Source organism: Ascaphus truei, chromosome 11 (genome assembly GCF_040206685.1).
Source record: "Ascaphus truei isolate aAscTru1 chromosome 11, aAscTru1.hap1, whole genome shotgun sequence".
NCBI classification, from domain to species: Eukaryota; Metazoa; Chordata; class Amphibia; order Anura; family Ascaphidae; genus Ascaphus; species Ascaphus truei.
The window spans coordinates 38,503,799-38,528,055 of NC_134493.1; the positions used below are offsets into that span (position 1 = coordinate 38,503,799).

At 45.3% G+C, this 24,257-nt stretch overlaps 2 protein-coding genes across 3 annotated transcripts in view; one reads left to right on the forward strand and one right to left on the reverse strand.

Moving 5' to 3' along the window:
• The window catches only part of LOC142463236 (embryonic protein UVS.2-like), a 75,761-nt gene extending 70,829 nt beyond the window's left edge, over positions 1 to 4,932 (forward strand). Inside the window, exons 7-9 of one of the 2 annotated variants that reach the window (XM_075565734.1) lie at positions 664 to 773; positions 3,231 to 3,456; positions 4,790 to 4,932. In XM_075565734.1, the coding sequence (XP_075421849.1) occupies positions 664 to 773; positions 3,231 to 3,456; positions 4,790 to 4,794 (341 nt within the window). In that variant the 3' untranslated portion in view covers positions 4,795 to 4,932. The remainder of the gene's footprint in view (positions 1 to 663; positions 774 to 3,230; positions 3,457 to 4,789) is intronic. The other variant, XM_075565733.1, reaches the window with a different exon arrangement.
• A 1,588-nt stretch (positions 4,933 to 6,520) lies between these two features.
• NPW (neuropeptide W) lies at positions 6,521 to 11,229 on the reverse strand. Its single transcript, XM_075565083.1, has 2 exons — positions 10,465 to 11,229; positions 6,521 to 7,410 (listed from the first exon to the last, which is right to left on the reverse strand). The coding sequence occupies exons 1-2, from the start codon at positions 11,227 to 11,229 to the stop codon at positions 7,246 to 7,248; spliced, it is 930 nt and encodes a 309-aa protein (XP_075421198.1). The 3' UTR covers positions 6,521 to 7,245.
• Positions 11,230 to 24,257: the final 13,028 nt, after the last annotated feature.

Here is a 24,257-nt window from a genome sequence, read left to right on the forward strand (position 1 = left end):
AAATGTAATAAAGCATTTCTTACATCTGCCGCAAATTGTTATCCAGAAAGGATTGGGGGGGGGGGGGGGGGGGTTGTATGTGTTTGTGGGTTGCAGGGGGTGTTGTATGTATTTGGAGGGTGGTGGTTTTTTGTATGAATTTGGGGGGGGGGAAGGAAATGAGTGTGAGGAGGGATTGCATGAGAGTGGGGTAATTGATGGAGGTGGGGGAGAGTGAGAGGAGAGAGGGGGTGTAAGAGGGGGTGAGGGGATAAGAGTGAGACAGAGGGGAGAGAAATACAAGGGAAGAGGGTGGAAATAGAGGGGGCTCGCAAGGTGTGAAATGGGGGGCTTACAAGACCATCAACGGGGGGGGGGCAGTCGTAACTCTAGTCTTCAGCCCCAGGAAATCTGTCTGCAGCCCTGCTGCCAAGGCTGGTAGGCTGGAAGGCTCGAGCGCATACGGAGAACAAGCACTTTTGCGGCTCTTAAACAAAATAATTTTTTAATTTTAACGGTTTACGTTTCGATCCCAGCGACCTTTGGACCTTGGGAAAGTGGATCTGAAATGTTGACTATTAAAATCAATCCATATGTTGGTTAAAAGCTTTGAGACAGCTTCTCCTTACGCATGATGCAGTGTTGTAGAATCTGGTGATAAGAAATGTTTCCTGACTTTCATAGGTTGTGGAGGTAACCTGACTGCCCCATCAGGAGTCATCACTTCTCCTAACTACCCTGATAATTACCCCAGCAAATCATACTGCCATTGGAACATCACCACGAGCTCACGGGTAAGGTCAAATACTTGGTGTGTGAAGGTCAGAGGATCAGGGACAGGGAGTGTTTCACACAAGATAATCAATTATATAGTTTAGGTCAGGGGTGCCCAACTCCAGTTCTCAAGCCCCCCGCCCTCCTCCCCAACAGAAACAGGTCAGGTTTTCAGGATATTCCAGATCCAGCACAGGTGGCTCAATCAGAGGCTCATCAAATAAACAAAAAAGGTTAGTTTGGCATGATCTATCCTTCATAAGTCCATGCTGACTATTACTAATAATTTTGCTATCCATTAGGTATTCCTGAATATTATCCCATACTAAACCTTCAAGTAGCTTCCCCACTGTTGATGTCAGGCTTACAGGTCTGTAATTCCCCGGTTGTGATCTAGATCCTTTTTTAAATATAGGCACCATGTCTGCTTTACACTAATCTTGTGGTGCTCTACTGAGCATGTGGAAATGGAATATTAAATGTAATGGTTTGGCTATTACTGACCTTAAAGCCTTAAGTACTCTTGGATGTATGCCATCTGGGCCAGGGGCCTTAGTTACAAGCCGCCTATGAACTTCTTCTCAGTTAACCAATTGTTCATTAATATGGAGGTTGTGGTTTCCTCCTGCGGCACTACTATTGAACTTGATTCTTCCCTGGTAAACACAGAGGCAAAGAATTTGTTTAATACCTCTGCTTTTTCCTTATCTCCAATAATCTGACTACCCATCCCACACTGAAAGGGTCCTATATTTTCTTTTCTCATATTTTTGTTATTAAGGTACTTAAAGAACTTTTTAGGGTTGACTTTTTATTGCAATCCTTTTTTCATTATCCATTTTTGCTAATCTGATTGCCCTTTTGCAATTTTTGTTACATTCCTTATAACTCTGATACGATGCCTCATGCTTTGGGATAGATTCTGCTAAATACATTTTGTATGGGTCGGACAGGCTGTATGGTGAATATTATTTTATGCTCATGTTGACGGACTAGAACAGGCCTGCACAACTCCAGTCCCCAGGGGCCGCAAACAGGCCAGGTTTTCAGGATATCCCTACTTCAACACAGATGGCACAATTAGTGGCTCAGTATGACGGAGGTCCTCGAGGACTGGAGTTGTGCAGGCCTGGTCTAGAACATTTGGTCACGGCTGTTTCTCCATGACCAAGTCGCCGATGGCGCTTAGCCGCCACTCACTTCACCACCGGGACATCTTCACCGCCAAGGTAAGCCCCTAGCCTTATGGTACCCTAAAAACCTTAACCACGCCCCCTTGCACTAAAAATCCCTTAACCTAACGCTAATTACCTTGGGGCTGAAATGGTTAGCGGCGGCGATGAAGTGTCCCTCGGTGGTTAAATGTCTGCGGCAAAACAGCCGCGTCCACTTGTCCCATTCGGCATGTTACCCTTTATACTCTTATCCAGAACTTGTCACTCTGTTGTTTAAAAGGATTGCACCATATCGCAGAATGCCTTGTACGGTATCACTTCAGCCACAATGTTCTCAAACTTTCAGTAACGCGGCGACGGAGAGGAAAACCGAAGAACTGATGTCACCCATGTATAAATAGCCCTAGGGACCGTACACGCGTGTACATGATATGTGGACGAGGAGTGTCTGAACTTGTGTATGTCAGATATAAGAATGTCATTTAATGTTATGTGAGTAAATCTGGCTCATTAAATGGCACCGAATTACATGCAAAGTGACAGCAACTAATAAGAATAATGACGCCTGCCTTGCATCTTGAATACATACATATGTTTTTGATAACCTCCTTTTCAGGGGTCACTGTATATTAATACCAGTTGACAGTAGAACAGCAGGGTAGTGTGTGGGATGGGACAAACCTTTTGTATAATTTCATTGTGATCAACCTCCCCCTCCCCCCAAATAATGACTGGGAACTTTTTGAGCATTAGTTTATTTGCCACAGATCCTGCAGCACTTTACAACACACTGGCTCATAGATACAAAGCGTGTTCCGGCATCAGTCAGAAGGCACTTTACGACCCAGTCAAGTGAATGGCATAGCATCATTTAGTAAATGTGGCCCAATATTCCTTTGTCTGCCAAAGTATTAATTTCAAGAACCACTTTATGTCATCCGAAAATATTCATTTTTATGAATGCATTACGATATCACTGTAAAAGGCTTTATCCTGATACACGTCACTGTGAGATATTTCCAGTAGTCTTTTATTTTGTACATTTGAAAAATAACTATGTAAAACCATTTTTTGGGGAGTCCTCTTAAAAATGACCAAAAACCAAAAAACTGCTATACCTCCGTTCTGATCAATGCAAATGGACATTGTGGCTAAATTCTTATTTTTACTCTCCAGGAGCACATTCACTGAATTTAGCACATGTGTGTGTATATATACTAGCAATCACGCTGTAAAATGCTGGCTAAAATGCAACACGATCTGTGGGATTGGACATTTCATTTGTGCACGTTCTCTCCTCAGATTACAATCACCTTCACGGATTTTGATGTTGAATCCATTTCCGGATGTCTTTGGGACTATGTTAGGGTCATTAGCGAACCTTTCCGGAATGACTCCAGCCTGATCCCTAATTACTGTGGCACGCTGCTCCCCCCGTCATTCACATCCTATGGAAGGTCAATGCAGGTTGTCTTTGTTAGCGACAGGAGTGTGGAAAGAAGAGGGTTTCGGCTGGTGTACAATACAAGTGAGACTGCAATGCGTTTCATTTTATTTCAAGAGTGTCTCCTTTTAATTTATTCATGAGTGTTTTGGGATCAAAGTTCCTTAATCCCTTCATTGTTAGAGAGTCTCGCAAGTCATTGAAGATTAAAACATTAATTAGTATAAAATGTATACAGACTGTATCTTAGGTAAACAAAGGAATGTAGGTAGGGTTGCCGGATTTAAGTTTTTACAATATGGGGTGCCAAAATCCTGTAGGAAAATTTAATTTAAAGCCATTAATGCCCAATATTTTTTAGTGACAAAAACACACACCCTTTCTCTCCCCTTCCCATTCTCTTCCCCCACCCCATTTACTGCTCTCACCCACCTTCAACCATTTATTCCCCTCCAATCCATTTATTTTTATTTCCCCTCTCCATCTCTTCATATCTTCCCCCCATCCATCTTTTCATTTCCCCTCTTCCATATCTTCATTTCTTCCCCGCTTCCATCTCTTCATTTCTTCCCCCACTTCCATCTCTTCATTTATTCCCCCCTCCAGCTCTTCATATCTTCCCCCCTCCATCTCTTCATATCTTCCCCCCTTCCATCTCTTCATATCTTCCCCCCTTCCATCTCTTCATATCTTCCCCCCTTCCATCTCTCATATTTCCCCCCCTTCCATCTCTTCATATCTTCCCTTCTTCCATCTCTTTCTTCTCCCCTTCTTCCATCTCTTCTTTTCTCCCCCCTTCCATCTCTTCTTTTCTCCCCCCTTCCATCTCTTCTTTTCTCCCCCCTTCCATCTCTTCTTTTCTCCCCCCTTCCATCTCTTCATATCTCCCCCCTTCCATCTCTTCATATCTCCCCCCTTCCATCTCTTCATATCTCCCCCCTTCCATCTCTTCATATCTCCCCCCTTCCATCTCTTCATATCTCCCCCCTTCCATCTCTTCATATCTCCCCCCTTCCATCTCTTCATATCTCCCCCCTTCCATCTCTTCATATCTCCCCAATTCCATTTCTTCATTTCTTACCCCCTTCCATTTCTTCATTTCTTCCCCCCTTCCATCTCTCAAATAATTATTTTAGTGTTAGGACCCTTGAGATGTGGTCTCCCTTGGAAGGGGCTCAAGGGCTTACAACACTTTGGCCAAAGGGTTAAACTAAAAGACCATATTATTAAATATATATATATATATATATATATATATATATATATATATATATATATATATATATATATATATATATACACACTGTACCGTGTATCTGTGTTAATGGATGTAGCACTGAGCTCTGTCTGTGTTTTCATGTTCTGTCTCTGGTTTTAAATATCATTTGAATGACATCCTTATCTTGTTCTCTTGCAGAATAAAGACAAGTTCATGGAAGTTTCTGGAGACACAGAGGATCCTGCAGTTTCCAGGCTGGGATTTGGATAACTCTACACAAAGTAGAATCATCAGCCACTCATGAGAAGATACAAAGTGACATTTTTTTTTTTTTAACTACAACAGATACACAACCTCAGAGGACTTCATTCCATAACTGTGAATTCATATTGTAATAAGTTTTTGAGACCCGAAAAATTGCAAAATATTTCACCTGGATACCTTTAAACGGACTTCTAATGCTGAAAATCATTTGCAATGTGTGAGTGCATTTGATGCTGACTAATACTTGTCTCTTTTGATCATTTTGTTATATATTACTGTGTTGCACTATTTTGTGTTATTGTTTCTTCACATATCCGTTGGGGGCTGCGCTCCTGTTCTGTGTATATTGTGTAAAAGTATGTATCATATCTGGACATATGACTGGCTCACGGTGCTGTACTCCCAAGGAAACGTGCGCTGCTGTGTTGTTATATTTGATCATTGAAGAGTCACAAATAAGTGTGCACTTTGGGAAATGATATGTGGATCATGCACATGCGTTATCCTTCATGGCTTTGTGATTTATTATTGTCAGCTTTCGTGGTTGTTTTGTATCTACTTTGCACAGAAAGGGTTAATACTGAGATCCCCAGGTAGCTCCCTGTATCCTCCATGGTGCACCTGGTATTAGAAGCAAATGTCCAGTTATTGAATGGTCAGTTGACCATCACACGCCACTATAGTAGTATTACCTTATTAAAATATCAGGATCTGCCTCTCACAAACCTCTCCACTCCCATAGACATCAATGGGATTCACCATTCTATATTTGGGGTTACCTTCTGAAGAATAAGTGATCTCCCTTTAGTTCTTAACTACTGGTGTCAGTTTGAGGACTTCATTGCATCTTTAATGCATCTGTATTCTAATGTAACAAGCATTTTTGTTTCTATAGCAACCATTTACAAAGTCACATCACCTTCCTCTTCTGAGACAGGCTCTGGCACACCCCTTTTACCCTCTCTCTAGCAGTGTACCTAATGCCTGCCTGGTCACATGATTTTCCACACAGAACTTTGCATCTTTGTTACTCTTCTGCAGCACGAACAGTGAAATAAAGAACCCCCAACCCGAATCTTCAGTGATCGATTACAGGAGAACAGATCGACCGGCAACTTAGCTAATCAGTGTGCAGATTGTATTGATGCACATATTGACTGGGAAAAAAAAATATATAAACGGCTGCTTTAATAAACCTTTATCAACAAAGCAGGGGAGCGGGGGTAATCTGTATATTGTTCTTTTATATTTCACATCACTTGATAATTTATTTTGCATTAGTAAAATACTGTATAATCTATTGTGCACTAGTGAAACATCACTTTATTTTTGCACCGTGGGTAATTGAATTCCACAATTAAACTGTTTGTTGGTTCACTTAAATCACAATAAGGAATTGTTTTATACACACTTACACATTTATTATTACCGGTGTTGAGTGCCACTGGCTGCTCTCTTGTACGCTTTAATAAACCTGGTAGTGCAGCTAAAGTAGAAGTCTATTTTCCTAGCACGGTGCTGTACAATCATACACAATCGTACACATACATACACATGCAGCAAGTAGCAGGTACTATTTGCTCTCCCATAAATAAAAAGAAACGGAGAGGAAATGTGAATAAACCTGACTTTATTCATGGTAAATTCATATAAAGCAGACAGTAACGTACATTTCTATAACGCAGTATTGCTAACAAGCTATTTAAATACATCTAAAAAATAAAATGTATGTTTTTTGTATTATTTGCCCTATTTGTACAGCACACATGATAGAATTTAAATGGCTACCACGCAAGTGAGCGGTCACAGGGGGACACTGAATAAAAGGGGTCTTTTAATGCCCACGTTTCTCCCCAAAGTGATTCGGGGAATAACAGCCAGTGCTCATACTCTGGAAAATATTCATTATTATGTATCTCAGGTTGCGGCTGCTCAGAGATCTCTGTGACCTACAAGCCCCACAATATCCCTGACTTTAGGGAGGACACCAGCCCCTTACAGCAGAGGTGCTCAACTTCAGTCATCAAGCCCCCACCCCCAACCAACAGGTCAGGCTTTCAGGATATCCCATCTTCAGCACAGGTGTCTCAATCAGTCCCTGCTTGAGTACAGGTGTCTCAATCCCAGCTTCAGCACAGGTGCTTCAATTAGTCCCTGCTTCAGCACAGGTGGCTTCGACTGAGCCTCTGATCGAGCCACCTCTGCTGAAGCTGGGATATCCTGAAAACCTGACCTGTTGGGGGGTCTTGAGGACTGGAGTTGGGAACCTCTGCCTTGCATGGTGGTGGGTGATCCCTTCGTGGTGGCACCCACAACCATACATGTGTTGATGAAAAGAACCATAGAGAATTCCATGATCAAGGTCTGTCCGAGTTCAATGTTACATTATCTTAAAGGGAAGAGACCGGTTCTTCTACTCCAGGTCTCTGTCTTCTGGGTCGGAGGTGTGAGAGAGACAAGAAATGAAGTCCGGCTTCGCAGAGAACTCTGTAGGAACTCAACTTGAAGTCTTCACAGGTGAGCAGCTCAGGGATCCCGGAGAGGGCTGGGTAAGGCTGGGAATAAAGGGTGCACAACTTTAGCTTGAAATGTTCCCACCCTTCCAATTTCTTTGATAATTGTATTCATCCTGCTGCCAACATAAAACAGGAAAGTAAATATATTGCTAGGCATCATGCTTCTGATAATTAACATGCAGCAATATATACCAATCCTGAGTATGACTACTCACTTGTACCTAATCTTATTCACACAGCTGCGCTACTGGGTAGCCAGCACTATCACAGGTAGGTTATTGGAGCACACTTATAACCCCCTCTGGCTTTTTGTCAGCTCCCTAAAGCCCAGTGATGGATTTCCCGATAGATCCGATAGGCCCCAGGTTACCGCGGTAACATTTTGGGGGCAGCCTACAGAGGCCCCCTCTCTCTTCCCCACTGATTGATCAGGGAGAGCGTTGGGTCTCTGTAAAGGTCTCTTACCTTCTCCATCGCGCGCCGCCTTCCTCCTCCTCACATGGCGACGCGATGCCATGATAATGTGACTAACATAATGTCGTGTTGACATGGAAACGCGTTCTCACGTGACATTGCCTGACACTGAAGGAGGAGGCTTGGGGTAAGTACCTATGGGTGGCAACCTTTTAAATCCGCCATTGCTAACGCCGCCAAACTTCTATAATCACTGAAACCACTAATCTGCAGTAATGCTGCTTCCCGGGGCTGGAGAAGAGTTTAGCTCCATACAAATGAATGGGAGTGTAAGAGAGGTGTGCAGAGGTACATATAATGGAGATCGATTTGGGTGAAATTATATCTTGGCTTTATTGAGCCTGTTCCTTTATCCAGGCAAAACATACAAAAACAAAATAACAAACCCCCTATCCCTTTCTAAGGGTTAACTTACTTCCCCAGGCCCTATCTGCAGGTCTGGATGGATATTCCCATTACCAGCCTATCGCCCCAAAGCAGGTGGCCCTCCCTGTCAGTCTCTGGCAGGTTCCTGGTTTCTCTGTGTCCAGGAAATATAGGTCTCTGGGTGTCTGGGTGTCTGGATGTCTTGATCTCAGCACAGCCTTTGTGCTCAAGACAGTGTCTGTGTGCAGGCTTCTCTGCTTTCCTTGTGTCAGCCCAAATATGAGCTAAGGAATCTCTCCTGTTTCCAACAAGAAGCTTTTCTTAGAGCTCTAATGTGGCCAGGTGGAGTCTAGTTGATTGCCTGTCTGCAATTAACCAGCTCCCTGCTGGGTGTAGAGGCGGTTTATCTCAAACAGTGATAAGTCCCTGTTACAGGGACTAACACTTTCTCCAATGCCCTGGTATGCTTCACAGCATTTGGAATAAGGACCCGAAAGAGAAAGCAGTAAGGTGATGACAGACTCCATTGTAATTGTGGGTAAAGGGCATGGACATCGCCCACATTAAGATGGCATAGCTGCCAATGTCTGTCTCTCAAGACTTCTTTTTTCTATGAACCTTGAAGCAGAAGTAGCTGTGGACAGCTGACAGTTTACAGTGCTGCTCTGCATCATTATATAGTGCAGTTAGCCTGTGAGGAGTCACTTCTTTTTCACCCATCACACATGAAATACTGCAGAGAAATGTATAACCAAGTCTAACCCTTTCACTGCCAAATTGGGCAGCAATGCATTGCCTCTGGTACAACCCCATCCTCTCCCACCAGTCCAGCAAGATCACTTCCTCTGCGTCTGACCTCTTTGTGTAAGTAAGCCCCAAAGAAACCATTACACAATGTTGCCCCTCAGGGTCTGTAATGGTGATGTTATATCCCTGTGTGCTCATAACCAGATATTGAATGCCAAGAGACTCAATAATGTAACCAACTTCTTGGAAACAATGAATCCATGTGAAGGAAAGTTCCCCATTCTGACACAATCACCACCCAGCATGTTCTCCTTCTCATTTAATGCACTTAAAGCTGCAGTTCAGTCTTTTTTTAAATTTTTTATTTTATTTATTTTCTTACTTCAATAGTTTCATGTGGGCAATCTCTACTTACCTAAAGAACTGCATAGCTGCCAGTCAATTCGTTCTCCGTGTATTGATCGGCAAAGTTTGGCGACATCTTTAAATATGGGGAATGTAAATGGTTGCTATAGCAACAAGCATGCTTTTAAAAATAGAATACAAGAAAATTGGTCTTTCAAAATTGTTTTTTTTTAAAACAGAAAATGCTAAAAGTATTTTTTCTTACTACAGAACTGATTTATTAAAAACCCACACCTGCAGGATATTGACTGAACTGCAGCTTTAAATGCAGCTCATGTCTGCTTCTTACTGCTAGAATAGTCTCTCTGCCTTTCTTTATTTGGGACATTAATTCACCATCACCCTGTTCTGCCTCTTTTTGATTTCCCACTTTACTGGCGAATGTGCTTATATGAACCATGCTGAAGCCTTTAGCTCCCAGACTGATTTCCATAGCAAATGAATGTTAAAGACTCTCCAAATATCCCCCTAGATAGAGCAGTCAATAGCTGTGTGGTAGTTAAATAGTTCAATAAATCTGCTTATTGCCAATTAAACGTTGCATTACTTTCAAAGTTCACATTCAAGGCTGTATAATCTCCTTCCTCGCCTTTGTTCTCCCCTCTGTCCCAGGTTGTCCCATTCTCTCACACCTGAATTCTTGTTCCTCCATCCTACCTCTGACCTCCCAAACTGTCTGTTCCTCCAGCTCCCTTTCCCTTTCTGCAGTGTAGTAAGAAACGCTGTAACCCTCGCCCCCCCCCCCCCCCAATCCTCTCCCACAGGGCACCCCTCACCCACTCCTGCTGTCCCAGGGTGTCTCCCCTTCTCCCTTCCTGTCCTCTCACACTGACCATATAATGTCCCTGTATGTTTTCACTGACAGTATGTACACGTAGCATGTCACTGATATGATGTCTGTCACTTATCTGATGTCTCTGCCCCTGACAATGTCACTGCATCATGCCCCTCTGTATGAGTGTACTGAATGATGCTCCTGTGTCCCACTCCCTGTCACTGACATGATGTCCCTACACACAATGGTTTAAATGCCATGTTACTGAGTGATACTGAGGGATATGGGTCCGTCTCCCTGCTGGTACCTGACAGTGTGAGAATTACCTGGGTGTCCCTTGCTGGAGTCTCTGTCCTGGGCTGCCTTTCCCACAGCTGGGACTGCGTCCTCCTGCTCTGCTCCTGTAGGTGCAGCCTCCTCTCCTCTTGTAACTCAGGCAGCCTCCTCTCCTCCTCTGTCTCCTGCAGGTTCCTCTCCTTGTTCTGCAGGTTCCTGTCCTTGTCCTGCAGGTTCCTCTCCTTGTTCTGCCTCCTTTGTTCCTTCCATGAGTTCCTGTCTTCCTTCCCCGGCTCCTGCAGGTTCATCTCCTTGTCCTGCAGGTTCCTCTCCTTGTTCTGCCTCCTTTGTTCCTTCAATGAGTTCCTGTCTTCCTTCCCCGGCTCCTGTAGGTTCCTCTCCTTGTCCTGCAGGTTCCTGTCCTTGTCCTGCAGGTTCATCTCCTTGTCCTGCAGGTTCCTCTCCTTGTCCTGCAGGTTCATCTCCTTGTCCTGCCTCCTTTGTTCCTTCCTTGGGTTCCTCTCCTCCACTTCTCCCAGGTTCCTCTCCTCCTCCCCTGGGTCCGGGTGCAGTAGTTCCTCTGTGTCTACCCCTCCCCACAGCCCAGAGAGGTCCCCTGTGCCCCCGGCTGCCCCCTGCAGGGTGTCTCCCCTCAGGTCCCTCCGCCACAGGTAGGGGGAGCGCCGGACCCCAATCAGGAGTCCCGAGGCTCTGCCCACCGTGTGGTACCGGGGGCTGGCAGCGTGTTTATACCAGGGGGCTCCAGGCTGGGGGGCAACAAGGAGCAGGGAGCCCAGGAACAACCACCCGGTCATCCCTACCGACACCGCGTTATACTGAGCAGGAGGGGGCAGGGAGGTCCAGCGCTATACTGCACAGGATTGGAGATAGGAGAGCTGCACAAGGTAAGTGAGGTCCCCAAAGTACAGATACCCCTCGGGGAGAACGCAGGTCCCCTCAGTGTGTGTGCAGTCTGAATCCTGTCCCCTGTGATGTGTGTTACTGTGTCCCCTCTACCCCTCTATATAACAGGACAAGGGAGGAGGGAAGAGGAGTCATCGGAGAGAGCATCACTCATCCTACAGAGGGGGGTCACATAGTGTGTGTGTGTGTGTGTGTGTGTGTGTGTGTGTGTGTGTGTGTCACATACTGTACTGTGTCACATAGTGTGTGTGTGTGTGTGTGTGTGTCACTTACTGTGTGTGTGTGTGTGTGTGTGTGTCACTTACTGTGTGTGTGTGTGTGTGTCACATACTGTGTGCCACATACTGTGTGTATGTCACATACTGTGTGTGCATCCCATAATGTGTGTGTCTGTCACATACTGTTTGTGTGTGTCACATACTGTGTGTTACATAGTGTGTGTCTGTGTGTCACATACTGTGTGTATCCCATTGTGTGTGTATGTGTGTGTGTCACATAGTGTGTGTCACATACTGTGTGTGTGTGTGTGTGTGTGTGTAGCGGGGTCCCATACTGTGTGTCTGGGGGGGATCACATACTGTGGGTGTCACATACTGTGTGTGTGTCACATACTGTTTGTGTCACATAGTGTGTGTGTGTGGGGGGGGGTCACATACTGTGTGTGTGTGTCACATACTGTTTGTGTCACATACTGTTTGTGTCACATAGTGTGGGTGTGTGTGTGGGGGGGGGGGGGTGGGTCACATACTGTGTGAGTTTTTATTTATTTATTTATCAAATGTTTTACCAGGAAGTAATGCATTAAGAGTTACCTCTTGTTTTCATGTATGTCCTGGGCACAGAGTTATGATGACAAATACATGGTTACAAATACATAGTTACATTAAATGTACATGGTTATACATTGTATACTGCATTGTTTTTCAACCAGGGTTCATAGGAAGCCTTGAGTTTCCAGGGTATCCATAAAGGGTTCCCTGCAATTTCGAGGTCATTAGAAAATTGTACCAAATACAAAAGAATTTGCAATGCATCTGATCTCAGATGCTATTAGAGAGGGTTGGGGTTCCTTACTATGCATCTGATCTCAGACACCCTATTCGAGAGGGTTGGTGTTCCTTACTATGCATCTGATCTCAGACACCCTATTCGAGAGGGTTGGGGATCCTTACTATGCATCTGATCTCAGACACCCTATTTGAGAGGGTTGGGGTTCCTTACAATGCATCTGATCTCAGACCCGCTATTAGAGAGGGTTGGGGATCCTTACTATGCATCTGATCTCAGACACCCTATTCGACAGGGTTGGGGATCCTTACAATGCATCTGATCTCAGACACCTTATTCGAGAGGGTTGGGGATCCTTACAATGCATCTGATCTCAGACGCGCTATTAGAGAGGGTTGGGATTCCTTAGAATTTCACAATATAATTATAGGGTTCCTCAGCTCAAAAAAGGTTAAAAAAACAGTGATACTGTATAAAGACATTGCATGAACAGTTATAGATAATATATGTTATAATAGGCATATGGAACAATTACAGACTAGATTAAAATGTGAGACAGCTTTATTTTTTAAAGTACTTACGTATACTGGAGAGGTTATGAGCATCTCAGGTAGGTTGTTCCAGTTTTGGGGTGCACAGTAAGAGAAAGAGGAGCGGCCGGACACTTTGTTAAACCTTGGGACAATGAACAGTCTTTGGAGTCAGATCTCAGATAAGTGCTGCGTGTGGTAGGGTTTTTGGAGAGCAGTGACTGCCGAGTTTCCCTCTGCGTGTGGTAAGGGTGGGTAAGGGTGAGGAGCTTGTTCAGAAAGTATTGAATAAAAGACAGTAAAGATGAACTTTGCGCCTAGACTCAAGAGATGACCAATCTAGTTCTTGGAGCATTTCTTAGGGATGTGTGTTGTAAGTAACAAATCTATTGTATCTTCTATCACAGTCTCCATGGGTAATGAATTCCACATTTTAACTGCCCTTACTATAAAGAACCCTTTCCTTTGTTGCTGGTGAAATCTCCTTTCCTCCAACCTAAAGGGATGACCCCGTGTCCTTTGTACTGCCCTTGGAATGAATAGTTCTTTTGAAAGCTCCTTGTACTGTCCCCAATATATTTGTATATAGTTATCATATCCCCTCTTAGACGCCTCTTTTCTAATGTAAATAAATCTAATTTAGCTAGGCTCTCCTCATAAATTAGATTCTCCATTCCCTTTATTAATTTGGTGGCTCTTCTCTGCATCCGCTCTAGTTCCATAATGTCTTTTCTAAGGAGTGGTGCCCAAAATAGTACTCTATATTCAAGGTGTGGTCTTACTAATGCTTTGTAAAGGGGCATAATTATGTTTACTTCCCTTCCATCCATTGCCCGTCTGATGCAAGATAAGATCCTGTTTGCCTTTGCAGCTACTGCATGACTTTGGGCACTATTGCTAAGCCAGCTGTCTACAAGCACTCCTAAATCCTTCTCCATCAAGGATTCCCCCAATTTATCCCCATTTAATTTGTACGTCGCCTGTTTATTCTTGCTTCCCAAATGCATAACCTTTCATTTATCTGTATTAAACCTCATCTGCCATTTACCTGCCCAAGTTCCAAGTCCTTCTGGAGAGAAATTACATCCTGCTCTGATTTTACTACCTTACACAATTTAGTATCATCAGCAAAGATGGAGACTTTACTCTCGATGCCAACCTCAAGGTCATTAATAAACAAGTTAAAAAGCAGGGGTCCCAGTACCGATCCCTGAGGTACTCCACTCACGACCTTAGCCCAACCTGAAAAAGTTCCATTTATGACAACCCTCTGTTGTCTGTCCTTCAACCAGTTTTCAATCCAGGTGCATATATTTTTACTGAGTCCAATTTGCTTTATTTTGTACACCAACCTCTTGTGTGGAACCGTATCAAAAGCCTTTGCAAACTCTAAGTAGACCACATCAACTGCATTACCCTGGTCTAAATTCCTACCTACCTCCTCAAAGAAACAAATAAGGTTAGTTTGGCCAGATCTATACTTCATAAATCCATGTTGACTATTACTAATAATTCTGTTTTCCATTAGGTATTCCTGAATATTATTCTGTATACAGTACATACTGTGTGTGTGGAGGGGACGACGACACATACTGTGTGTGTGTCTGGAGGGGGGGGGGATCACATTCTGTGTGTGTGGGGGAATACATACTGTGGGTGGGGGGGAATACATACTCTGTGCGGGGTCACATGCTGTGTGTGTGAATATATATATATAGCCAATAAAAATATCGCTTGTGAGACATGAGTAGCAAAATCCACTGAAGATTACAGGAAGATAGAGATACATGTTTCCATCCACTGGTGATACTATAGGGGTTATGTATCCATAGCATCCAGCTGCAAAACTGGGTCAAAAAGACCTCACCCACTGCTCTCAGTGATACATCTTGTGTTGTTTCTTTGTAGCCAGGGAACCTGGATACATAATCTCTACGGGCCCTTAGTCAATGTGCTGTGAAGCTGCTTCTCCGCGCTGGTGAAGACTGGAGACTCATTTATTTGAATGGAGCTGAACTCTACACCAACACTGGGAAGGTGGTTCCACAGCAGAGTAATTGTGTTACATCGCACATATTTCTCGCACTCGTTTATCTGTCAACCCACCCAAGCCCCCCACAAAAGAGATGAATATACCTCTTCCCTGCAAGGCCCCCTATGACTGACCAACACATCACAGAGACAATGACATCCCATGACTGAGCTTAGACAAGTGGTGGGCAACTCCAGCCATCAAGGGCCACCAACAGGTCAGGTTTTCAGGATAGCCCTGCTTCAGCATAGGTGGCTCAATCAATGGCTTAGTCAAAGACTGAGCCACCTGTGCTAAAGCAGTCTTTGACTGAGCCACTGATTAAGCCACCTGTGCTTAAGCAGGGATACCCTTAAAACCTGGCCTGTTGGTGGCCCTTGAGGACTGGAGTTGCCCAGAAGAGTCATTTTGATTCTTTTCCCATAACTGGAGGATTTGCTGGTCCTGAGGACGCTGTATTAAATGTAAATAAACGCAGAGAACACTCCTGGGTTTTTATTCTCACTGCTCGGGGCGGGAGCAGATATTATTTCTGTATGAAAACCGTTGGCCTTCACATCTTAACCCATTTGCTGCCAGAGAGGCTGGCAAAGAACTGCTAAACAATACGTCACAGGCCCAGCTAGTACCCGTGATCTAGGTATTAACAGGTCAAATGGTGGCCGTAAGATTGGCTAGTTTAGTACTTAGGGTCAATGTGTTTGAAGCAGGATTTATATCCCAGTGTTGACTCCACGTCACCATCAAAGACACTTTGATCCAAATTTACTAAGCGCGTGCTGAGTCACAAGATGACTTGGACCATATCCACTAAAGCGTGCTACATTTTTGACACACCCGAACTCCCTTTCAAATGAATGGGAGTTAAAAATGCTGAAGTGTAGCACCCTTTCGTCAATATGGGCCCTTGTGGCTTAGCTCTGCTTAGTAAACATGGCCCTTTGTCTTGGCGTGCCTTCAAAAATCAGATAGTAAGCTCTACAGGGCAGGGCACATTCTGTGCTCATCACTGTGTATGGGAAAGCAGTGCAGATCATTCCCTTCTGCCAAGAATTGGAGACACATCTGCAGATGTAACCTTCTAAAAACGTAGACCTGTTTAATAACTTTGCTGTCGTAGGCAGGAATGACAGACGCTGAGATGCATAATGACAGATACCTGGAAACATGGCTTCTATTCCTCTTTCCCTGGGAATAATGTCATATTACTAACTGGGAATAATGGCTCTATAAGTGCTAACAAATCAATGACAATGTTACACTTCCGGCATCAGTACAAGGCAGTGTGTGATACACAGGGTTCTGTTTGTTCTGTTAGCTCCTGTGAAAAGAACACATGATAATTAGCCTCATTCAGTTGATTTGCAATTCCTGCTATTGTGGCACAGTAGGTTAACTCGATTGAAAATCTGAACACAAGTCTAACACTTCATTATCTTTTAAACAAATAGATCTGTCCCTCAACCTTTTAATATAAAGACATTATCTGTGAGCATTAAACTTTAGCAACGAGATAAAGGTCTGCAATGAAACTCCTCTAATTACTCATCTTAATGGGAACACAATTGTGCTAACTGTCATGCAGCATAATAGCAGCTCTTTAGTAACTGTCTCACACACAGTGATAACATGCAGGGGGACGATGACTATTGGTATACAGGCATTTGTTTTCAGATGCACAGACATCTCAAAAGATTGGGCTAGTAGAGGGGACATTGCTGTACATTATCTTAGGCCTCGTCCCCACTGCTCGAGGCTGCGCATGAGACGGCGTGCCGGGAACAAGATACGGCCCACTATGGGGCCGGCCACGGTGCGTGCGTGCACAGGATCACTCGCCAGGGGCGCGACTACATTTTGGGAAGTCGTGAAATTTGATTTCTGGTGCGGTGGCCGAGCGATGGTCACGGCGGCGGTCCAGCCAATGGGGGCGAACCAGCTGTGTGACGTCATGGCTGCGCCCCCGCCATGCCCCACCCACGCATCTGTGTCGCCTCAGATCCTCAGTCCTCAGATCGCTGGGCTTAAGGCCAAGAGCGCGCCAGCCGCTCCGCTGCTCGCGCACGCCCACTGGAGCCGTAGCCTAAGACAGGGGTGGCCAACTCCTGTCCTCAAGGGCTACCAACAGGTCAGGTTTTGGATATCCCTGTGTAACCCCCCTAGCACAAAATAATCGCCCGCTTGGATTGCTCCTCTAACAGAGCTCGTGCACCTGAGCCTAGAAGCGCCGCCCCACATAGCAACACCTATGTAAAAGTAAAAACACCCGGGTGTCTAACAACTTCTCCATCATTTCAGCAGCTGTTTCTTTTCTTAAAATACGTGGCATTACTTTGCAAATGAACCTTCGATACCGAACGTCACTCAATCTACAGTACTTGTTGGTATAATTGGGCGCTCGCACCTAAGATTTATACAGGGTTATTCCCACTTCAAAGGCAATGCATTCACTGCTATGCCTCTCTTCCCTGCTCCGAAGACTGTGTAATCTAAACTGGAAATCCATCCTATCCTGCGACACGGACCTCAGTGCAAAGTTACCACTTCGGTTTAGAATTGACACACACCATTCATTCAAGAATAGATACTTTCATGAAGGGACCAGCAAATAAAAATACCACGTGTGGCACATTTGCACGTCTCAGACAGGTCTGCAACCCATTACTGCTTAGCAAACAGTGCTACCACTGCAGCCAGGAGTTCTGGGTAATGACAATGAGCAAAGTGTGTCACTCTTCACTTCTCATTCGTTTTGACATGGACCACTATAAGCTTATGCCTGCCGCATTACACAGCTTTTCAGCACAGCCTGGGTCTAAGTGCAGAGCCAGTAACCCTACTCACAGACAGCAGTTTCGACCTTTTGGTTCACATCATGAGCCACCTTCGACTGAGCCACTGATTGAGCCAGGTGTGCTGAAGCTGGGATATTCTTAAAACCTGAACTGTTGTGGGGTCTCGAAGACTGGAGTTTGACATAAACTGTAAAATCTTTGAATACTTTTTTTTTTTTTAACTAATGACTATCCTGATATTTAATTGAGCTTAAAAATAAATATTTGATCACTGGCTCATTTGCTCAGCTCCTAATGATTGCAGAGAAGGGAATAATTAGTGAGCGCACGGCTCCTGTAACATTATTCAGTGCTGGCGTGTGACACAGGCAGTATTCCCAAGGGGTATGCTGCATCAATAGCTTATCCGAGGAGCAAATACTTTCTGATAGTCAGATGACGCACTAAATAAAGCATTTCGTTCCACGAGAGAGGTTTGTTGTGTTCCTGATGCTTCCACGTGATGGAGACGCACTCGTTTATGGGATCCGGATCATTAGCTCGAAGATAGGAGCGTTTTTCTTGGGCGGTTAGTTAAATGAGACAATGAAAGATACAAGCCACAACATCAGTGAAGTTCTGACGCTGCGAGATGAATAAAGCAGAGTTTGTGACTCATCCATAAAGATGCCGCTCGTGTTTTTTGTTTCAGTTTCACAATGTCTTTTTTTATACTGTGTGTGTATATAATGGAGTGCGGCAGAGTATTGATATTTAATTACAGAGGTCACCCTTGCACGGGGCCGGTAATATGCAGAGATGGCTACAATCTTTTCCCCATATACCGCCCGTAATTCACTTGGTTCTGATTGCAGCTACTGTAGTCGGGAAGTTATGACTCATTGGATTCAGAAAAGCCCTCCGTGTTTTGTTGACTGATAACATACACAGTCCCCTCTTTGGGGACTAATATTTCTTTTAAGGAGTGAATGTTTTAAGGGTTTAAATGGGTGGAGGCACTCAGGGTTTGCCCCTCCCCTCCCTGCCCGTGGCTAGTGATGTTCTGATAAGGAGTGTAAAGGGTATTATATAGCAGCGGTGCGCAAACTGGAGGGGATTTTTCTGGGGGGGCGCGGGCGGTTGCAGAGGCCCCATGCTCTTCCTTGAGGCATTTAAATTAAATGCCGGGGGACTGCGCAAGGTCTCTGCAACCTCAACTTACCGGGATTCAGCCGTCTTCTGGTCACGTCGCCATGACAACGCGCCATCAAATGGGATCATGTGACGTAACACGACGTCATGGAAACACGCCTCAAATGACTGCGGGGTCACGTGACCCTCGGCGTCATTTGACCCCACTCACTGGGGAGGGGAGAGCGCGAGCTCTGGAGCCGGCACACAGGGGGGGCACATCAAAAAACTTTGCACACCCCTGTTATATAGCACTTCCTTATGTTCTAGAAGCAGATTCTTCTGAGTTCTGAATGGGGTCCTCACTGTGAGTCCTGTAAATAGGTTTTTGTATAGCCAAGTGTATTAAGATGTGTGCTGTCACTATTAATGGTTTGTTTTCCGTTAGGAACGTGCCTTTAAGATGGCGTCTGTTATTGGAACGGGGGACCTAAAGTTGTAGGAGAGGGATGCCACTTGTCCTGGTCTAATAGGGTTGCCCATACTGCAGCCTGACTGGGTTACCGGCGCTGCAGCCAGTAGAACCAGCCCATCCACCGGATTCTCATTGCCTTACAGCCTCCCTACAAGCGGTCCCCATGACACGCTTTATAATGAGCCCTCTAGTGAAGCACCTCCCCAGCGTGGGATTTAGAGCTACTGGGGGATGAAGTATTGAAGTATGTGATTGGCCACAAGTTTTCGCTCAAGTGCAATGTATGTCCAGACCTGTGGAGCCTTATAGACCGATGTCACATAAAGCACCTTTTTGTTTTATAAAAGTTCCTGGCACCCATCTTTTTCCTATCTGCTTATTCACGCCCAGCGTGCACCTTCCTTGCACCTTCCCAGCACCCTGCAAAGGCCTGGGAGACTGAGCCCTGCCAATGTGTATAGTTAATATAAAGAAAGAAAGAATCCCTTTAGTGTGGCACTAGAGAGGTTCACCCTAATTAAAACTTACATTTTATTATACCTGATTAAAATACTATGTGCAGTGAGTAGTGGCTGCTTCAACTCAGCCAGCAATATACTCAGTCTCACATCCAACAGCTAAGCATATTCATCTGCCTATACCTCCTTCCATTGCTTTTGGTTAGGGGTCTGATATATACCTATACATATCCAGTATAGTGATCACCCTTACTATAGGGTCCACTAAGTATTAGAGAGGTATTTATATATAATTATACCTCCACTAAACACCCTATCACACCTCTCCGTCTTTTAATATCATTGTATGTTTGTTTTTTTGTTTTTTGTTTTTTTGTATGTGGTTATTCCAAACAATTTATTTTAATCAGGTATAATAAAATTTAAGTTTTAATTAGGGTGAACCTCTCTAGTGCCACACTAAAGGGATTCTTTCTTTCTTTATATTCACTCTGTGTACACTCCCTGTGAGCACCACCCTCCCCTAGCAATTGTTTGGATTAGATTCCCTCCTCAGCTTGAGCAGAGTTTACAATCTGCAGCTTCCAACTGCATGCAGATTTCTTTTCTGTTAATGTGTATAGTTAGTCTGATGTGACCTCCTTTGGAATCGGGTGAGGCGGATTACACGGATAGTTCTGAATGCTCTCTGCTGAAAGACTGGATGCGTGTGGTGAAAGAGCCTAGATCAAATATGTTTTTTGTCCGGTGGTCCCTATATATTCAAACACTTCCAAGTCACTGCAAGTCCCCCTGCAGACGCACTTACCAGAACGCCCGCCTACTGTCTCTGTATGTTCTCCCTACCAACAAAGTAGATTGTAAGCTCTGGAGCAGGGACTCCTTTTCCTAAATGTTACTCTTATGTCTGAAGCACTTCTCCCCTTTATGTGTTATTTATATGATTGTCACGTGTATTACTGCTGTGACGCACTATGTACATTAATGGTGCTAGAGCACGGCCCCGCTTCTCGGCGCCCCGCTTTTCGGCGATCCGCTGATACGGCGGCACCGAGAAGGGGGCCGCCATCTTGGATCCTCAGTTGCGCATGCGCAGAATGGGTGGGTGTGCCCGGCGCGCATGCGCTGACCATAGTTTGCGCGCGCATACTGTAGAAAAAATGCCGATTTGCGCATGCAAAATCACTGAAAATCGCCGGATCCGCTTTCCGACGATTTTCACTATACGGCGGGCCCCTGGAACGGAACCCGCTGTATAGCCGGGGCCCTGCTGTATATAACTAAAGGCATACATACAAGTCAATACAAAATAAAAAATGTCAAGCCTTTCAAGTACCCGCCGTGGGTTTGCGGAGTCACAGGGACCCCCTGCTTCTGGAGATACTTACCTCCGTAGGGGCTGCCGATAGCCGCTCCAGCTGGGTAGCACATTATAGCTGCTTTTCAAAGCTCCCGCTCCCCGCGGGCCAATAGGAAGCTGTGACATCTTCCAGTCCGGCTCCTATTGGCTCACATGATGCGGGAGCTTTAAAAAGCAGAGAGATACCGGCACCCCCTTTAGAGGTAAGTTTCTCCAAAAGTAGGAGGTCCCCAGAGTTGAAATGAATGGGGTTCAGCACCAGAGACCCCCTGCTTTAAGTAGGTGTAAAAATGAAAATGTAAAAAATGCTTGGATTGCTTAGAAAGTTACAAAGTATAGTACATGCCTGGGGGTGTGTGTACAAGAGGTCAAGCTGCCACATGATGACATTGTGATAATGGAGGGGAAACCAGCACCCCAAGAAGTTACATTTCAGTAATAGTATATTATCATACTATAATATAACGATTTATTTATAAAAATGTTTTGCCAGGAAGTAATACTCGAAAACGAGAGGTACCTCAATGTGTGTCCTGGGAAGCATTAGTACGTTTCCTCGGGGTCAGCCTAAATTGTATTCCTCAGGTCAAGGAGCACTGACCGGTTTTCCTATGCCTACATAGTTAGGGTGACCAAATTTGTCCCGGGGAAAAAAACGGGACAAATGGCGCGCATGCGCAGAATGGCGAGCGGCCAGCGACGCTAAAAACCGGGACAGTGGCCAAAGAAGTCGCGACCCGGGACAAACGGCTAAAACCCGGGACGTCTGGTCACCCTATACATAGTGTCTTCAGACATAAGGTATCTGGCTTTTCTTTGGGGTCATGTTGGGGTATTTTTCTCCCAGACCCCACTGGCTGCATCCTCTATGTGCGCATGTCCCGTTAACACGTAACTGGCAGCAAAGAGGTTAAATGTGATGGCCTCTCAGGCCGGGAACGCGCTGTATCAGGAGATCCCACATCAATCCACCTGTGCCCTCTTCGCCACTGAAGACCCGTATTATCCACTACACCGGCAGGGGCTCAGCCTGCGAGTGAGCTGCATTAGAACAGCGCGCCCACCTTACCCTTTCACTGCCGGGCTCGGAGGCAGACTTCTGCATGGAGAGGTATGAATAGCACTAGTGCAGGGGTGGGCAACTCCAGTCCTCAAAAGGCCATCAACAGGTCGGGTTTTCAGGATATCCCTGCTTCAGCACAGGTGGCTCAGTCAATAGCCAACTCTGGTTCCCAAGGGCCACCAACAGGTCAGGTTTTTTAGGATTCCCCTGCTTCAGCACAGATGGCTTGCCTGTGAGCCACCTATGTTGAAGCAAGGATATCCGGAAAACCTGACCTGTTGGTGGCCCTTGAAGACTAGTGTTTTAACAAAGGCAGAACAGCGTATGCTTCCTACACATACTCTGTGTGTGGTGCAAGGAAAGAAAGAAACCACAGCAGATTTACCAGAGACGTTTAACCCTTTTTGTTGCAACAAAGACCAATTAAACACACTGCATATTTTATTAAACAGTCGGAGATGTTGATGCTTCAGCACACTGCGATGCATGCTAAAGACCCATTTAATAATTGGATTCCCTGTGATAAGTTAATGAGGATACGTCACACCGTGTGTGTCAGAATAGTACAGTCGCAGTAGGGTGATACACTTTGTGCGTTCTCAGCGGGATTGGGTATAATGCGTTACCGTCCCGAATAACAAGAAAATGTGCAGTCCGGAGAACGTGCAAAATAACATCACACACAGACACACGTTCTGGGGAAAACAGACACAAATAAGATAGGGCGAGTATAAAAAACGTGACACAAACACACCCTCCGCCGTGCAGAGCACCCTAACACAATGTTATTAGCCGAGGAAAACAGAGGGGTTTAGAAATAAACAACTGTTCTGTTTCAGGAGGGAGATTAAAATGGCCGTTTGTGAGGGAAAGGAGGGAGCTATGCAGCAAAGGTTACAAAAAACAGCCCCAGATCTGGTGAGGAAAGGGTTAAAAAAAAATAGTGAGGGGAGTCAGATGGGGAAATATTTTGTAAGCACAGATGTGTGGCTAGCCCCTCTGGCAGATAAGAGGTTAATGTTATTTATAGCTGCTTGACCCCCTAACATAATACTCTTTAACCATATTGCATAGCTCACCAACACACTGATGCACAACATCCACACAATAATAAACACACAGAGTAAAGACATTCACACACTGACACACATTCACATAATGATACACACACAGCATGCACACATTTACACAATGATATACACATTTACACAATGATACACACACAGCATGCACACACACACACACACAATAATAAACATACAGACATACTAATTCCAATTAGATTGTAAGCTCTTCGGAGCAGGGACACCTTTTCCTAAATGTTACTTTTATGTCGGAAGCGCTTCTTCCCATTATGTGTTATTTGTATTATTTGTTATTTATATGATTGTCACGTGTATTACTGCTGTGAAGCGCTGTGTATATGAATGGCGCTATATAAAATAAGGACACACACACACACACACAGGAATCACATGACCCACCCAGCCTCCTTATACACCCTATGGCTGATCTCTTGGTGGCGGCGCGGGCGTGCACTACCGAGCGCGTCCTCCTGCAGCCCCAGCGATGTGTGCAGTGGGCTGCAGGAGATTGGGGAGGCGATCGGGGGCGTGGGGGAATGCGTCACAGAGCTGGTTCGCCCTCATTGGCTGAACCAGCTCACGTGACGCTGACGTCACGCAACTGCAGCCCGAAATCTCAAATTTCGTTGTCGGGCCAAAATGTAGCAGCGTCGCCCCGCGCAGCCCGGCGGGCACTTGAGGAACTGGAAAAGGAAATCAGGTAAGAGTCCCGCAAGTGCCCGCGCACGCAAGCGCGCACCGCCACCATGAGCGCGGCCTAAGGCTACGGCCCCAGGGTTAGCTGCTGCGCGGGCTCCGGCGTGTGCGGCGGGAACAAGATCCGCCCCTCTCTGGTGCCGGGCCCAGTAGCTGCCTGCGCGCGCATGGAGAGATCGCGATGCGCGACCACGTTTTGTAAAGACAAGATTTTTGTATTTTCTTGTGGCCACGTCACGGCGGCGGTTCAGCCAATGAGGGCGAAAGAGCCACGTGACGTTATGGCCGTGCCCCCGCCCCCTTCTCC

Bases quoted from the DNA above. Each gene is read 5' to 3' on its own strand.
- NPW (XM_075565083.1), bottom strand. From the start codon at position 11,229: ATGACCGGGTGGTTGTTCCTGGGCTCCCTGCTCCTTGTTGCCCCCCAG. The intron at 7,411-10,464 runs GTAATTCTCACA...CTTTATTCCCAG, and splicing joins CTCCAGCAAGGGACACCCAG to CCTTACCCAGCCCTCTCCGG.